We start from the raw sequence: 18582 nt of genomic DNA on the forward strand, positions 1-18582 counted from the left end.
CAGATCCTATTGTGAATGCTTTTGTAATTTGGAGATTCCTTTTTTTTTTTAATACATGGAATAATCAGCCTCTTAATATATCCATGGGAAATTCAGGAAAGGGATGAAGAAGCAGCTTCTGTTGTTGCGGCATTTGCAATCACTGTTGGAGGGACAGAGCCAACAGATGGAGAATAATAGTGAGGACGCAAGGGTTAGTGCAAGTAAATGCTGCGCTGTGGTTCTTGTGCTTGAATGGTGGGAATTCTGAGAAAGGAAAGGAAAGGTGTTTACTTTTGGCTAGCTAGCTAGGTGGGAAGGGGGACAGAAAGAAGAAACAGGGTGGCTTTGGACCCATTTCTTAATTGTTAGACAGTCAATTTCTTTGATTGTAAAAATAAAAACATCAACTATCTTAAAGAATCATTTCAGCTTTAACATTCAGTGAATCCTGTCCTTTAGTAAAGCTGTATTTTGTGTGTGTGTGTGATATTAACGGATGTTGAGGAACCCCCATACTGATGTATAGATTGAAGATTGAAGTACACATGGTCAGGTTGAGGCAATTTCCTGACATCATATTACCTCTCAAGAGCACACATGTCCTGGATCTCTGCCCTTGAATTTTTCTTGCCTGTTCAGTTTAATGATCATCCTTGCCTGTTTCATTTATTTTTTTCTTGACAATTTGTATTTTCCTCTTTTGGGGGGCCAAAATGAAAAATAGATTGTACATAAACTATACACTTAAATATAACTTGTATGTTTTGATATTTTGAACAAAAGTTATCAAAGGGATAATCAGTTACATGACTCCTTATCATTTATTTTTTCCTGTGTTTTTATTATTTTATTGTTTATTATTTTTGTTTACAATATGTATATCTTTGTGTTTTTCCAACTTTCCAAGTTATTCTAGTCCCCAACAACTGGTTATGATTGATAGCATAAATTTTCAAGACATGGTAGAATTTTAAAAAAATCTCTAAGTGTAAATTAGACATATCAACACACCATGTTTTCAACAGCAAAATGGTTTTTATCCCAAACACATATGTTTGAGATAAAGCTGTTCCTGATCATTGAAATATAGAAACCATAGTTAAAAAAGAGAGACTCAGGAAGTACTTTATCAGTATGTTCCTTTGGCCTTTTTAGAATGTGGAAAATATTCTCCAAAGACTATAATGTAGTTATTCATTAAGTGTGGTGGCCAGACCAGCAGTCTGTGATTTCACAAGCCTTCCAGATGGTTTTGAAGTACCTTAAAGTTTTGAGAACCACTATCTTAATCCTGGCTGCCAGTGGCCTAGAGTAGATCCTAAATTAAATGTAGTGACTTATGTAGTCCTTCCCCATGCCCAGTTGGTCATAGAATTTGGAAGTAAAATTATGATCCAGAATATTGACAATTCAGTGATCCCCCAATGCAGGCAGAATTTAACATGAACATGAATTTGTATTCAAGACCTAATTCATTTATAGACCCAGATCATGTCTCTAAAGTTTTATTATTATTATTTTTTTACTCCTATCCATATTCTTTTTAATTTAATACCATTGGGTACCATTCTCTCACTCATACCCTCACTCTCCACCATGAGGGATGACTGACGTATTGTGAGGACAGTCATAACTGGAGATGGAGGTCAAAGGTCTTTCTTGGATGGTATCTCTGTGGAATCAGACACATCTAGTCACCTCAGCTTCTTGCTTTCTATCAAAATCTTATTTCAGATACCATTTCCTCTGTGAAATCTTTCTTGATCTTCAAGTCAAAATCTGTGAGCTCTACCTTCTAAAACACCCCAATCCCTCACCCTCAAAGCAGACATCCAATCCTCCCTTGTTGGAAAGTCAGCATTATCTAATGAGACTATAAATTTTTGAGATTCTGCACCTGTCACATCCACAACAGTGTCAGACACGCAGTAACAACCAACCAACTTTGCTGTATTGTGGTGCACTGTGGCACGGCTGCCAGACAGGCCCAGGAAGTCATCACACAGCTTTTAGTCAAAATGATTAGCTGTATGAGTTAGGTGTACAGAGTGTGCTTGTCCCAGAATATTCCTTTGCAGGTGAGTGACTTTCATTTTTTAAAGATTTGTAGAAAGTTCGTACACTGTGCTACAAATACAGAATTCACCTAGGAGAGATCAAGAAATGGGAAAAAGATCTAGAGGACAAGCATAGCTCTTTTACCCCCTGGGGCTATCAAGGGGCAGCATATAGATACTCCAAAGGACCAGGGCTGGGAACTGGGAACAAATCTTTGATTTTACAGTCTTGCCTAAGGCCTTGACTGACAGTAGCTGCTGCTTTAACCTCCATCTGTGGCTTCACGCCTTTTAGAAGAGATTCAGGAAATCTCACTCTGGTCTTATAGGGAATATTTTCAGCCTAAGAGGAAAATTGTGAGCATGAGAAGCAAGCTTGTGTTGCTTTCCCACAGACAAAGACTCTTAAGACAATAAGGGTAGAAAACATGTTTAGTTTATTATTTTAAGTGTTCTTCTTAATACCATTGTAGTGAAAACAAAAAATTAACCACCAGTCCCCTACCCCTTCAAACACTGCTTAATTTGCATTTCTGTACTTGCTAGCCATTAACATCTCAAAACTCATTCCATCACATTAGAGCCCCTGGCAAATTCTGAACAGACAAATTCAGAGTAGAAAAATATAATCTGAAAAGATAGTTTATGTGGCTAAAAACCAAAAAATTGTAATCCGTATGTGTGATTTAATCTAGATCACGTTTTATCTGCATTGGCTCAGAATTTTTTCCAGGGCTACGGCAGCTGTTCTTCCGGGCTCATTCACCGAGGAACACTGCCATCACCTGACCGGGGAAGCTAAGGACAGCTTGTAACAGACGTCCTCCAGAAAAATGTTTGCGACTTTAAAACGTACTTTTTAGTTTGAAGCTGTATTTGTTGATTCCTTTCTAAAACGACATCCTTCAATATTGCCAAAAGATGAACCTTATTAGTCTTGGCATCTCCCAAGTATAGAGCAACCATATCAAAAGGATCATGCATATAAAACAATAGATGCTGCTTGCTTAAAATTGTGCTATTTTCATAATTTTACCGGCTCTCGAGAAAATAGAATACCTTTCTCCTATACTCTCACTTGGTTGTCTCTCTTTTCTCTACGCTGATAAGTCCATTTAGGGAAAGGAGATGTAAAAGTGGAACTCCAGGAAGAAGCATTAAGTCATTCACAAAGTAACGTAGTAAGCTTGACTTTAAGTTGGCTCTTGCATTGCCACTAATTAGCTTTTCATCTAGAGCAAGTCACCTGAGCTATTAGATCTCTACACTTTCTTAACTGAGTGGATTTGGTACATGTCAGTGAAAACTTTTCCAGTTTATAATTCTGTGATTCTACTTGACACGTAAGCATGTTCTTTAAAAAGCAAGAATGTTGTTTTTCTTTAGATAGACTGCTTTCCTATGGTTTCCCTTCCTCTCCACCCCTCTCCGCCAGCCCTAACTGAAGCCTTGTTTGTGTGACTCATCATGCAGAATTTTCTTTGCAGAGAAAACATATTGTAACCGCTGTCCCTTCAGTCCTAGTGTTTTTTTCCATGCATTTCGTGGGCTTTCATGGTTTATTATATAAAATAAATTTGATGAATCTTTGCAATCAGTAAACAGCTTACTGACTTCTGAGAACTGGAAAGCACACTCAAGAATTTAAAAAAAGACTATTAAGAACAGTCAGATGTCTCGAACACCTGAAACGAAAAGGGGGGTTTTCTTCCTTAACTATGCCTTCCACATTTGTCAAAAAGAAAAAGAGAAGGCAAATGTGGCTTGGTGTATTATCGTGAGGTTCATGTCCTGATGAGACAAAATTATGGTAAATTATTCCCAAGTTGATTTTGTGAAGTGTGTAACAGTGAGGGATGGAAATACAAGCTGGCGTTGATGTCCAAACTTGCTGGAAGGGCATAGAAATGCAGTCCAGTTGCTAGGAGACCTAGAGCATAGAACTAATGCCCCCCTGTGTGGGCAGTGGTGTTTTATCTCTGGAAACCTTGTCTTTCACAGTGAATGATGACATTAAATGTATAGTCTGTCGAAATTCAGGTGGCCAGTGCTTGGTTATTGCTTGTGTCAATCCAGCCATTCTTTTATCTGCTGCTCATAAAGGGAGCAAATGAAAAGGAACAATGTAACTCCAGAAATGCTTGGGGTGATTCACTACAAATTCAGTTTAAATACTCTTAACAAGAAAGACAGCTGCTCCTTTGCTGATGTCAGTTCTAAGAAGTGTGCCATTGTGGCTAGAGAATTCCTTCGATATTTCAGAGAAGGGTGCCGGGCCACATATAGGTCTCTTAGCAAAGATGTGATGGGCTTTGGATCCTGTCATTTACAAAGCAATCATATCAACCACTTGTGGAATTGAAACACACACACACACACACACACACAGGTTTTAAGCTAAACACATACATTTTGTGTTTGTAATTCTGACCAAGAGTATCTAGATGGACAGAATTTTCAAACTAGAAAGCTTTTGAGAGTTCTTCCAGCGCCCCCAACTGGTTGAAGGCAGAACCTGAGCTAATCAGCCGGCAAGGTCGCAGTCAGAAAATCAAGACTAGGACTTCTTCCTGCCAAACATTGTCAGGATTTTCCCATGTCCAAGAGTTACTGTATTTAATGAGAGAAAAGTAAATAAAATGGGGGTAGAGCTCTGTAGGCCTTATTTAGAGGAAACTGAGTCATTGAGAAGTACTGACTGGTGATAACTGTATCTGAAATGCTTTTATCAACATAGCTGGAACACTGGACAGGTTTCCCAGTCTGGTGCTCTTTTAGGTATCCACACCACAGCAGGAGCGCTGTGATGTTCTGTTAGCCTGCTGATATGAACAGCAGTAGTAATCCTGTAAAGCTACTCCAGTGCTTTACAATGTGTAAAACACATTTATATACATTGCCCCTTTGATTCTTACAACCCTGGAAATTAGCCTTACTAAAGCATGTGCTTAGCATACAGAATTGATCTGTATTATTATAGAAGTATAATTCTAGCTATGCTAGTTTGCCCCAACTCTGTTATAATTTTGGACCCAACATTAAGGGTAGTATAGTGACTGAGGAGTATAGAGAATTGCAACCTTAATGTAGTTTGGAAATTTTTGTTCACTCCTCTTCTATATTAAATATCTACAGATAAATTAGATAAATTAAAATGTACGCTTTATTGCTTATCTATGGAACATAAAATCTTTTCATCAATCATAAATAACTTTGTTTCAAACCAATTACAAAACATATATGAAGATGTTATTCTAGTCTTAGCTTTGAGAGAATTGGGCTTGGGTTGAAGAAGTAGAAGAAATAAAATAATAGATATCCATCAGCCCCACTCCTAAACTTTAACTGTGCTTTGAAAAATCTGAAAGTGATCATAATACAATGTCTGTAACATACCAACACAATGTTTTAAAAAGCCATTTGATCAACAACATATCGGTTTGAAGTTTCAAAATCTAGGTTTGAATCTTGGTCTGTTATTTATTTGCTGTTTGACCTTGTATAATTCACATAGACTTTGCTCATTAGTTTTCTGTCTGTAAACTGAAAATAATGATAATATATTGTTAACAATTCCTGCCGATATGGAAGAGACTTGTTGACATTGTAAACCTCTGATCAGAACTTTCCTGAAACTCACACCACAAACTAGAATTATTCATTATGTGAACCTTAAATATTCCTTACCACCTAAGTAGATTCCAGTTAGTAGTGGTGTGAAACAGCAGACACAACCAAAGGCATCTTCATACAAAGTATTAGCGCTAACATATATGAACCAACAGCTAAGAAGAAAGGGATACCAGACACAACATAACCATTCTTGTGAGCTGATGGCAAAGAAATTCTACTTCATATGCCTGGAAAAGTGAGAGAGGCCTAAGGGATTCCATTTTCACAGAACTTTTGGGTTTCTCTAGTTATGTATTAGAAACCTTGACTTCTAATATCTTCCCTATGGGTGCATTTGATAGTAAATGGTGGCTTAAATCATCAGATTCATGTTTAAATGCCATAAGACACCAAAGAGTTACTTGAGCTCCAGTGGAGATACTCCAAGCACCTAACGATTGTGTTGTGCATAGAACATCAAGAAAACAATGTCTGTCGCCTCCTCCCGGGGTCCCCAGAGAGTACGAGGGGGTCTTACAGGCCACTTGCCACTATATCATCACCTTGTCAGGAAGCTCTTCATTTTGTTCCAAGAGCAGAGGACACTGTACTGGGCATGTCATGAAACACTAATAAAAAACTCATTTTAGAGAAAGCAAAGTTTCATTTTTAAATGCTTGAGAAGGTAGGACTTTCTGACAGGCCTGAATAGAGAGTGTGAAACATGGCCACTGTGTAATTTGGCCTCTTGAGCCTGGAGAAATGGTGACTTGAAGCAGAATCCTAGATAATACAGACAGGTCTCAAATCTGTTTTATTAACACTGGTCACACTACTTCCTATATGTTAGAATGGTTTTGATAGGCAATTTAATTAAACTGTTATTTGTTTTGTAACTGCAAATAATAACCTCTTAGTTTTATCCTCTGCTGCTCAGATAAGTTAGTTGAGTTGATTTTTAACAGAATAATACAAATAGCTTTTCAATTTCAAACATTTCTTCATGGAAATTTTCTGTTTTCTCAAATTAATTCACACAGTTATTTCTTTTTACAGTTATCGAATAGGACAAATAACTTCTGTGGGAAAAGTACAAGTCCTTTCTGTAGGTTAGAATTTTATTTGCAAACATCAAATCAGTGCTTTTTTACTTTGTTTTTAAATTGTGTTCTTTTGTACCATTCAGCCTTCAGGGTTGAGTCTTGAGAAAAAAAGAAAGTGTGAGAGCACCCTAGGGGTAATTGACTTGTGATTGGGTTTAAGTCTCAATGCTAACTTGTAGAAAGATGGTAGTTGTGAAAATTAGGCATTAAAAAAATGAAGATTTCTCTAAATCACTTTATCTTCTCCTTTTGTGTGTCAAGGAGCCATGCCCAAAGGATTCAGATAATAAAGTTTCTTCCACAGTGCCAAGATGAATCAGACTAAACATACTAGATTGGAGTAAATTAAGTTGCTCTTCCCTTCACCATTAACTTAGCAGGAAAACCCATAAGGGAGATCACACAGTTAATTGAATATAAGAAGAGATATTATTTCTGTATGGAATTCAGTGAATTTGCAACTTTGTAACAAATTCTAGTATACAGTAATGGGAAAGATACAGAGTCTTTCATCAACACTTAAATCCAAATAGCTTAACTCTATTTGTTCTCTGCTTTCCTTCTCCAGTACTCAAAAGTAAATATTTGATAAATGGAGGTGCCTGGACAGGTATTTGTTGAAGAAATTGCAGCAATATTTAACATGAATCAGATTTGCCAGTGCCTCCTGAGAGTTCCAATACAATTATTTATTTGTTTATTTATACATACAGAACTGGGGTAAAGGCTAGAGGTGCGGGCTGGGGGTGGAGGGTGGTAGTGGTGAGAGGATTCACCAGAGACAGAGTGGGGAGCAGAACAGGCAGATTGATTGAAATACATTGCTAAGGGGAGCAGCAGGCGAGACAGGAGAGGTCTGCCATGCCATGTGGGCCACCCTCCTGGCTGAGGATTGAACTCGGTGCTACAATGGCTGAGATATCTTCATAGTGTTGTGCTTTAACCTGTTGTGCCACCAGGGAGGGCCCAAGTTCAAAAATAATTTTAACAAGGGTAGGGCTTCCCTAGGGTCATCTATCCTAATCTGTACTCATTACCTCCCTCTGGGAATATGATGTTCCATTTTAAGCATAAAAATTTAAGAGAGGCCTTCATCAGTAAATTAGAGAAAATCCAGGAAAAAAAAAAAAACCAGGCAGGGAAAAGTAATTCTTTAATCACCTAAAATAAAGAATAGATGATAATAATTGAAGAACAAAGTTTTAATGGGAGACTGGGTGTTATTTTTAAATGTTAAAAAGACCAGGCCCTCCCTGGTGGTGCAGCGGGTTAAAGCACTGCACTAAGAAGCTTAAGCCACTTCCTCATGAGTTCGATCCCTGCCTGCCCCGGAGGTGACCACATGGCGCAGCAGACCTCTCCTGACCGCCCGCTGCTCCACTCAGCAGTGTACTTCGTCGATCTGCCTGTTCTGCTTCCCGCTCTGTCCCTGGTGAATCCTCTCACTCTCCGCATCTCTGGCCTATACCCCAGTTCTGTATGAATAAATAAATAAATCTTTAAAAAAAAAAAAAAGACCTTCATTGAGGATGACTCTAGAATAAATGTATGATGGCATGTTCATGATTAAAACCGATGGGAAGAAATTATGGATAGACAAGTCTTGGCTCAATGTAACAAAGAAACTTCTGACTCAGATTTTCTAATAATGGAGTGAATTGCTTTGTGAACCAAAATGTGAGATTTATGTATCTATTGTTCTATGTTTTCTTCTCATTATTCATTAGTATTTTCCATCCTTGCCCTTAACTCACATGTATTTTCCTGAAAGCAGAACTTTAGAATGGAGGGTTAGATATAAAACATTATCACCATTCAGGATGATGGGGCCTAATGGCTGATTATTTGTTATCTTGGTCTTTAAGATCACAAGATGGAAAACTCAAATAATGATGGGATATCTTTGACTATGAAGTCTGTATCTCACTATGATTCTCTGAGGTTCACTGTAATATGAAATTGCACATTCTGCAAATGAAGTAAGATTTCATGAAGTTGATGAAAATTTTGGCAAACTGCCCAAGTCACATACAAAACAATTTACTAATGAGATTTTGGCAGTTATTTCTGTTAATAATTGAATAAGAACAGCTTGAAAAAAAAGATGAGGATTTGGTAAGTGTTTCAATGGGAACTCCAGTCATTGAGTTAGAATGTCACTGGAATGTCCAAGAATGAAGAGAGGTCCTTAACAAAACTAATGAAGTTCTTGAATATTTTTGTAAATGTGATCCTTTTATATTAATTTGCCAAAAGTCATTTGATAACTAAAGGATGTTGCTTCATGTCATTATAAAATTGAATCACAAAATTATCTTCCTCAAAACAGTAAACACTTTATTTTATTGTTCATTTTATACATAGTTGCTGTCAACCTAAATGATGAAAAAATGTTTCTCATAATTAGGCCCTCCCTGGTGGCTTAGCAGGTTAAAGCACAGCACTAAGAAGCTAAAGCCACCTCAGCATGAGTTTGATGCTTGCCCCAAAGGTGACCCACATGGTGTGGCAGATCTCTATTGACCCACCCACTGCTCCCCTCAGCAATGTACTTTGTCGGTCGGCCTCTTCTGCTCCCCACTTTGTCTCTGGTGAATCCTCTCACTGCCCCTACACCTCTGGCCTGTATCCCAGTTCTGTATGCATAAATAAATAAAAGTCTTAAAAAAAAAACCCACCAATCTATCTAGTCATGACTGAAGAGTGTTCTATTATATGGATATGTCATAATTTGTTTCTAATTTTCTACTGTTGGTCATTTAGGTTGCTTTCAGTTTTTTTGCTATTATTACAGTTTAATCATCCAAATGTATGCTTTAACTTATTTATCCATCTTTTCCAGGACAAATATTTAATACATTAGCCTTGATATTTTTTTCTTCTTGAAGGTTTAAAAATTAAAAATATTCAAATAAACTTTAAACATCAAAAAAATCAAAATTTAAATAAAAACACCAAAACCAATCTACAGTATTAGACACCAATATAATTGTTGTGTTGAGGGCAGGTGAGTGTTTTGATTGGAAGGGACCATCAGGGAGCTTCCAGTGTGCTCACGTTTTCTGTACCTTGACCTAGGTATAGGTTGTATAACTGTGTTTACTTTGTGAAAAATTGGCAAATTTGTATTTATAGCTTGCTATTTTCTGGTATTTATGTTACACATCAATGAAAAAAGTTACATTTTATATCTTTCTTTACATTCTCAGGTAAATTCTGAAAATCAAATACTGTCATCAGCTAAAGTTTTTAAAAATACAGGTTGCTAATGATAGAAAATTTGCTCCAGTTAGAACTCACACTTTGTTCTTAGTTAACACTCGCTACTATTGCTTTTCTAATTGCTAATGATTACACATTTTAAAATTGAGTATGTTTTTCTCTCTAATTTTTACTTGAGAAGTTTCAAACTTATAGAACAATGGTTAGAATAATACAGTGGAAACTCATATAGTCTTCATTAAATTTACCAACTATCAACTTTTTCCACCTTTGCTTTCTTAGTTTCTTTTTGCACGCACACACATCCATATAGGAACAGATACAAGTATATGATTATATTTTTATCTCCAAATTATTTGACCAGAAGTTATAGGCATCATGACAATATACCATTTAATACATCACTTATGAATAAAAATATTCTTCTCTGTAGCCACAGTTTTATTACTCCTTAAAAGTTAATGCTAATTTTTTATTATCAAAAAAATCTCTAACTCAAACTCTTATTTCCACATTTGTCCCGTATTGTCTTTTCTAAGTGATTTTTTTTTAATGGGGTTTAATAAAGACCATCCATCCACTTAGCTTTTTGTCTCTTTTTACTTAAGAGTCCTCTGCCACCAACACCCCAAACCCCTTCCTTTCATGACATTGACATTTTTCACATCTAAACTACTTTAAAAAGTTTGTTTTTAAATGTGTACCATTATGCTTAATTTTGCAGGCTCATGGCACAAAATTACAGGTTTTCAGAAGTGTATGTATTAGCAACTATAGTAAATTTTCATTGTTGCTATTTGTTCAGCAGAGCAAAACTGAATCTCCAGTTGGACACCAGATGTTTTTACTGAGGGAAAAAGAAAGCATTAAAAGCTTTTAAATCTTACATTATTACTTTGATCACATAAGAAATAATAACAGTGACATTTCATTCTGTGAAATAAATTGCAATGGTATTTTCCTTTATATTGACACGATATATTATTCCATAAATCAGTTAGTATAGAAGCAGTTTAAAAGACCTGAAAATGCAGTGACAGCCAAGAAGGATATTTTGAAGTTTGAAATGATCCCTATATAAATAGAACGGATCAGCATAACTTCGGGATAAAATTAGCCGACAGTTTGCGGGCTCTCCAGCATGTGCCTGTTTGCTTGGTGCCGCTTTCCTGATAAGTCACAACAAAGCTTCCAGAGGGAGAGGAAGGATGGAAAGCACCGCAGCCCCCCTCACCAAATCTGCAGCTGCCAAGTTAGTTAAGAAAAATTTCCTTGAAGCTCTAAAGTCAAATGACTTCGGAAAATTGAAGGCCATTTTAATCCAAAGGCAAATAGATGTGGACACAGTTTTTGAAGTTGAAGATGAGAATATGGTTTTGGCATCTTATAAACAAGGTAAAAAATATAGACATGATTGTATCATTGATAGGAAATGTGTTTTTAAAAAATGTAGTGTCAGTCACCCATTCTAATCCAGTGGTTCTTAGTGTTTCTTTAAGTATGTATTTGAAAGCAATTTCTATTTTATTTTTTTCTTTTTAAACTAGACCACATCATATATGTGTGTTATTTATGTGTGTATATATGTGTGTACATATATATGTATATATAGTTATATATGTGTGTGTGTGTAGGTGTGTGTATGTCTGTGTATATATATATTTATTTTCTTTTCTGTCCTTTTCTTTCTCTATCCCATGCCTGGACTTTGAATTCTCAGACAAATCATATCTAATGTAGTTTTATTCTGCTTATGGCAACAAAGAATAAAGAAAAATATCTCCAGATTCTAATTAAACAGACTACTGAGATCTGATCTAATGCTGACTGTGTGGCTGACCTGGGGACAGGTTGCTAATTCTCTGTTAATAACAGCCACTTAAAGACATCAAGTGTATGTTCACCTGGGTGAAAAAGGATTTTGTCTCCATTTGGAGGGTTGATGGATGGGCAAGTTTGTGCCGATGCACCTTATGGTCCTCATATTTTTAAGGAGTTTTCTGCCCAGGTCAGTTCAAAAGCTGAACACAGAAAAGTCAAAAAGTTAACTTTCTTCCATAACTACTTTAACAGACCCAAATTGTAGATATGCTTAACACCAAACATTTGCCTTATAAAAAATTAAGGGCAATAAAAACTACAATGGAATTTTTCATCAAGGGATTTTCTGGACTCTGTGCTTAATAACTCAGAAATAAACTAGAAGCGCGCTAATTCTGATTTCCTAAATCAGCTAGTTAAAGGGAGAACTTGAGTAGCGAGGCCATCTGGTGAGGGGACTGCAAACAAACACCATGTTCAATATCACTTCTGTCTAAACATAATAGATGATAAGGTCTTGTGTGTAGCACTGAGAAATAGTAATCCTTTTTCATGTTTAAAAATACTTTCCATTCATATATAAATCATCAACATCATCTATTTGCAGATACTACTGTTAATTTCTGCACGAATTTACTATCCTCTGTTTGTCAGTGCTGAAGGTAGGACTGAATATTGAGGCCAGCTACAGTGTTTATGATGTTTTACTTAAGGGCTTTATAGTAAATTGGCATTGCTATTTTGACTGCAAGATAAAGAAAAGGTCTGTTTTTTAAAAAGTGGTTGATGGGGCTCTGTTAAAAAGAAGGTGTGCACTATCTAATTAGATTACTTTCATCTTAAGAATTTAAGTGAAAGACTGTCCTGACTGCTAAGTACATTTTAAAGGTATTTGTCAAATTTATATCTGTGCCTAATGTAAAATAACTTAGATCTAAGTTAGCAAGTAATTTATTTGCCCTGAGTTTTGAAGACTGCCTTTTGAGCATGGCAAATTAAATAGATCACAGGGAGGTTCTGGGGACGTGAGAAAAAAGTCTTAGGGGTAGGCTTCCAGGAAGAACGGCGTTCTTTCTCTTGCTTTCAATAGTGTCATCACCCCTGAATGAGAAGAAAATGCATTTTAAATTCTCTCTGTCAATCTGAGCTGATGGTATGGTCCTCATAGAGCTAAATTTTCATTCACGCTAATGGCTGTTTTTATAGTATTAGGACAGTACAATGTGGCTTTCAGTTAGGGAGACAGCAAATTGCACCCTCTGGGAGAGGAGAACAGTTCCATTCTTAAGCATGCCAGGTGGATGTAGACACAGAAATAATAGCACATGTGGTCATATCTTTAGGAAATTCTCTGCGTGTTTGTGCATGTACATGTGCATACATTAGTGTGTATAGAAAAACTACTTTCACACATTTAGTTTGAATATGTCTTTTGCATCTTAACCCAAATTAAAGTATCATTTGTCTTCAAAGTTTCTTCAGGATCTTTTTTTTTTTTTTGTCTCTTCCATTTTAGTGATCAAATCTTTTGCTATTTCATTGGAATGGAAATAGAGAGTCCTAGTTGCTAGCCAAGTGAAGTAGCTATAAGAGGTTTGATCAGTTTCTTAAATCACAGAGAAAGTAAACCTGAACAGGCTGTGCATTGCTTAGTTAGTGTAGTTAGTTAGTGGTGGCCCCTTTCTGAAAAATTCTAAAGAAGGAGGCCCATTTCTGTGTGGCCTTGAAAGATAGGTGACTCAATTAAACTTTATAAGACTATTCTAAATCACAGCAGACTGTTTAGATATTGAATACTATTCAACTGCTACACACTACTTTTTAAATATTTTTAAACACTTTTGAAAATTTCTGTACAAAAATGTATACAAATCATAAGTGTGAAATTTGCTTAATTTCCAAAAAAATAAGCAAAACCTATGCAACCAACATCTGGATATAGAAAGAGAATGTCACATAGTTGTTTTTTTTTTTTTTTGAGTGTGTAATCTTCAGATTATTGCTATTTTTGGCTTAATAAACAAGACAGTGTGTAAAAGCTATAACATCATACTTGTTCGAAAATTTCTCGCACAGTTAATAACTATATTCAACAGTGGATTGTCCTGCAGAAGACTTAATAGTGCTACAATAAATCCCAAGCCAGTTTAGTTCCTTTTAGGACATACCATGTCATTTCTCATAGTATTTCAAAAAGTGAACTATTTCCCCCCCTAAATAAATATGTGTAAATTAGTATGAAAGTCAGCTTCTATGTTTTGGAAAGGCAACTCAGAACTCTTTTGATGAGGATATCAACTTGGGATCTAGACATTATTCCCCCAAATCCACAATCTTATTATGACATGAAGAATCAAAAGTTAACCCTCAACATAAATTTAAAAACATGAATTTTGTGAGGAAGGCAGAACACAGTGTCATGGAATGCATTTTTGCTTCTTCCAGAGGCAAAGTGTCCATCACCTGGCGAAGCTTCTCTTAATCTTGTGACAGAAAACACTGATTTAGAAGCCTCTTTCTTCCAGAGCTCATGTTCAATGTATGGGTCCTACCTACCCCCAGTACTTAATAACAATTCTTAGTGTTAAAGACTAATCTCAGTTTATTTTTTCAAGTCATTTGAAATTTCGTAACTAAAGCTTCACATGAAATCACATTTTCATAATTAAAACAACGTTCTTTTCTATTTTGGAAAGCAAACCTAAAAAGCATGCTGATTAGCATTTGAGATATGACCTGGAGAAGGGCAGAGTTAAGGGTCTTTACGGGTCTTGAAAGCAAAGCCAGTAAGCAATACTGCAGCTACATGAGTACCACTTTCAAAAGGAAATAATATGATGAAAAGTTTAATCGCCAAATGCAATAGATAGTTGAATAGTGAAGGGTGTCAGTGCTATAAGGTTTATTATGACCAAGTATGGATTGAAAGCAGGGTCTCTAAGGAAACTCAAAAATCTACTCATAGTTATTCTCACTGGTCATCTCCGTACTGGAAACATGAACATCCTTAAGCATGTTTCCAAAGATTTTTCCAGCTATACATTTTGATTCTTTTTGAGATATATGAGCTTTGGCTCATTAATGATATGGGCAGAATATCATACTTATCTCTTCAGTATGAAATTCCCTAGTCAGCAAGGTTAATCAGAGTCCTTTTATTAATCAGTGTAATGCACTGTAAGTACTTCATTTATAGCCCACAGCTGCAGGTTCTTTGGTTGGTAGTCATATTTTTAATTAAAATAACCAATGAATGATTTCACTGAAAAACTTTCTGGCAGGTACTCGATCTGCTTTACTAAGTAGCGACTGCCGTCCAAATATCTTGAAAGCTCTTATTTCCACTCTCTTAATGAATAACCTCTTTATCACCTAATTTTCCTCTTTGACAGAAATTTGCTCTCCTGCTTTCCTATGATCATCCTAGAGATGTTTCACCTTCCTAGATGTTCAAACATTTTTTTTCCCTAAATTTTACATTTCCAGCATACTTTTTTTTTTTTAAAAGATTTATTTATTTATGCATGCAGATCTAGGGTACAGGCCAGAGGTTCAGGGGCTGTGAGAGGATTCACCAGAGATAGAGTGGGGAGCAGAAGAGGCCAACTGATGAAGTACACTGCTGAGGGGAACAGCAGGTGGGTCAGGAGAGGTCTGCAGCACCATGTGGATCATCTCCAGGTGGGGATCGAACTCATGCTGAAGTGGCTTTAGCTTCTTAGTGATGTGTTTTAACCCTCTGCACCACCAGGAAAGGTCCTCAAGCTTACTTTTTTTTTTTTTCTCTCCTGAGGGAAGCCTGGGATTTATCTTGAAAACACTAGCTGTTAAAAAATAGCCAAGATAGTACAATCAGTATGGAAAACTGTTTGGAGGTTCCCCAAACTGCTTCCATATTTAACCCAGCAATTCCACTCCTAGGTATCTACCCCCAAAACACTAAAACACTGATTCAAAAACATATCTGCACCTCCATGTTTATTGCTTCTTTATTTACAATTGGAAAGACATGGAAACAGCCCAAATGCCCAAAAGTAGATGACTGGATTAAAAAGATGTGGCACATATACACAGTGGAATATTATTCAGCAACCCCCCAAAAAAACAAAACAAAACAAACAAAACAAAAAACATGCCTTTTGTAACAACATGGATGGAGCTGGAAAATATGATGTTTAGTGAAATAAGCCAGAAAGAAAAGGAAAAATACCGGATGGTTTTACTCATAGCAGGAGTATAACGGACCAGGCAAGAAAACACTGCTAATAATGAACAGCTTTATACCAGAGACATTTTGTGGGGGTGGAGTGGGGAATGGAATCAGAAACAATGTGGGGAGGGAAATGCACTGGACTATGGTGATGACACATGGGTGATTTGGTGATGGGAAGCCCTAGGGGATTACAACTGAGATGGGAAAATGCACAAAATGATATACAAATAAGCTATTATATTATTCATAAAAAAAATCCTTCATCTATGCCTAAAACTTTGGAAGTCACCAAAAGGGACTTAGGTTTCAAAAAACAGCAGTAAGTATCCCACTGAACTTACAAAGAGAACAACCGAAAAAAAAAAAAAACCAGAAATAAAGAAAAGAAAATGTCTACTGCATTTTTCTTAGTTTCTTTAATCATGTTTATTTGAAAATTGACTACTGTATGACAATCCTTCTTGTCAAGTTTATTGTTAAAAGAGCAATAATGATTAATGACTGATGAAATTATGGATTCCTATTGTAAACCCCAACTAAATTTCAAAATAAATGATATATGTATATGTTGTATTCTTTGGAATATAAATATTGTGTAAATGCAGATGTTATAAAGTTTGTTTTCTGTACTTAAAAAAAAAAAGCCAAGAATTGTGCTTCAGTCTATAATCCTTCAGGACTGTGTAAATATGTGGACACAGCCAGAGCAAATGTCTGCTAATCCAGCCATGAGCAGCGTGTGCAACCTTTGGCTGTGATAACAGAGGCTTCTCATGTGTGAGGTTCTTTGGACTCAGATAACATTATAGCTGATAACTGTTGCCGAGCCCAGGCTTAGCTGAAGGTTTGCCAGAGATGTGCATATCCCCCAAACAATGTAGCAGGATCAATCCCAATTTCCAAAAGATGGCCCAAACGTATTTATTGTTCCTTACCATATTTCCTGAGTCAGAGGCTTTCTATTCAGCTACTGAGGCATATGTCCTTAGTTTCAGGTTTAAATTAAACACACACACACACACGCGTGCACACAGGGTATTAACCTGCATATTTTTGTAAGTGATAAAACTTCTAAAATCCCTTTAGAACATTTACTTCAAGTGATATTGACCTGGGGTGATCATCATTGGTGATGTAAAGATTTTGAGGAAAACAGATTTTGAGTTGTCCTCTGTCAATGCAAGTTATACAAACATGAATCCTTTGTGTTATTTCATCATTGCAAGATATTATTCTTATTTATAAAGTGGAAGCTTTGACAACTCTCTCTTAATCTATGTTGCTACTCTATGGGTGATGAAGAAGAAATTAGATGCATGGTTTATGTATCATGTCATGATCTGGGAAGGTAAAAACTAACCGTAGACCCTGTGGATTAACCTAGTCTGGCCTGTATTTAGGAGTCCTCTGTGGTATTTTTGCATAGAAGAAAAAAAAAAATGTGTGTTTTTCTCTCTTTGCTTCTTCTTACATAACCCCTTCCAGAAACAGAGCTCTTCTGCAAGGAGCAGTCTTTGCACACAGACCCTGGATCTGGGGTGAGAGTGGGAGTGGTTTATATTAGGGGGAGGCATGGCTTTTCCCTTGGCCCACCAAAGGCTTTGTTTCCAGGTTTTCCCCACCCTGTTTGCTGTGCTATGTGAGCTCACAGTAAAAGGACAGTCTAGCCATCTGCAGGGGTGGGATGGGAGGAGGTTGGGGGGTGGGGAGCTTTGAAAGACAAATGCTAAGAAGAAATCACATTCTAGGTCTTGGAGTCCTGCAGCCAGCTGCAGGAAGAAGGGAAAATAAAAGACGTAACTGCCTGATGAGTTAACTGTGTTTCTGTCATGCTGTGACTATCGGTGGTTATATTTTAGAGGACAAATTCTGATCTCTTGACATGTGGTTGCAGTGCATGTTAACAAAGACTCATCAGTGGTTTTTAAAACTGGCTTTATTTCAGGTTTAGTCTGGAGTGAGGATAGGTAAGCTGGAAATGACATCATCATCATTCATTTCCGTATTTGATACACAGTAACTTATGGGTGCAGCCTCATTTTAAGATAGTAATTATTTATGGGTGGCCTCTGTGTGGTAGACTTTGTCTCCAGCAGGCCTTCCTGCTCTGTTTGGGGCTGAGCTATCCAGAACTCTCTTCCGTTACACTAACACCAAGGTTCTGTGACACAGCTTCAAGATACACTTTAGGAAACCCTGATCCGCGGCAGGCAATCTATCCCGTTCTCATTCCTCCACTTCAACCCCCTAAGGGCACCAGCTTATGGTGTCTGTCGCCAGTCACCTATACACATTCCCACCTAGAAGTGGTGAGCTGTACGCACAATCCATTCAGGGGGTCGACTGAATTCCAGAACATGGTGTTTGTGAGCCCCATTTACTGGTTAATGATTATGATTATGAGAGACACAGATGAAACTGACTGAGAGGCTAAGGATGACTGATTCATGTAATAAACAGGCAGGATAGATTCTCTGGCACTATTGAGAATTTAGGAGGAAAAAAACCAACAAGCAAATGCATTTCCATATCAGCGATGTGACAGATTATAGATGAATTTGGGATCTTCTTT

At 36.8% G+C, this 18582-nt stretch overlaps 1 protein-coding gene across 1 annotated transcript in view; it reads left to right on the forward strand.

The window, feature by feature from the left end:
* The first annotated feature begins 11119 nt into the window (after positions 1-11119).
* Positions 11120-18582, forward strand: part of ASB4 (ankyrin repeat and SOCS box containing 4) — a 60445-nt gene continuing 52982 nt past the window's right edge. The window contains exon 1 of the mRNA XM_004676703.2: positions 11120-11371. Within this exon, the coding sequence (XP_004676760.1) occupies positions 11185-11371 (187 nt within the window). The 5' untranslated portion in view covers positions 11120-11184. The remainder of the gene's footprint in view (positions 11372-18582) is intronic.

The sequence above is a fragment of the Condylura cristata genome, unplaced genomic scaffold, assembly GCF_000260355.1.
Source record: "Condylura cristata isolate star-nosed mole 26May11 unplaced genomic scaffold, ConCri1.0 scaffold00005, whole genome shotgun sequence".
Lineage (NCBI taxonomy): Eukaryota > Metazoa > Chordata > Mammalia > Eulipotyphla > Talpidae > Condylura > Condylura cristata.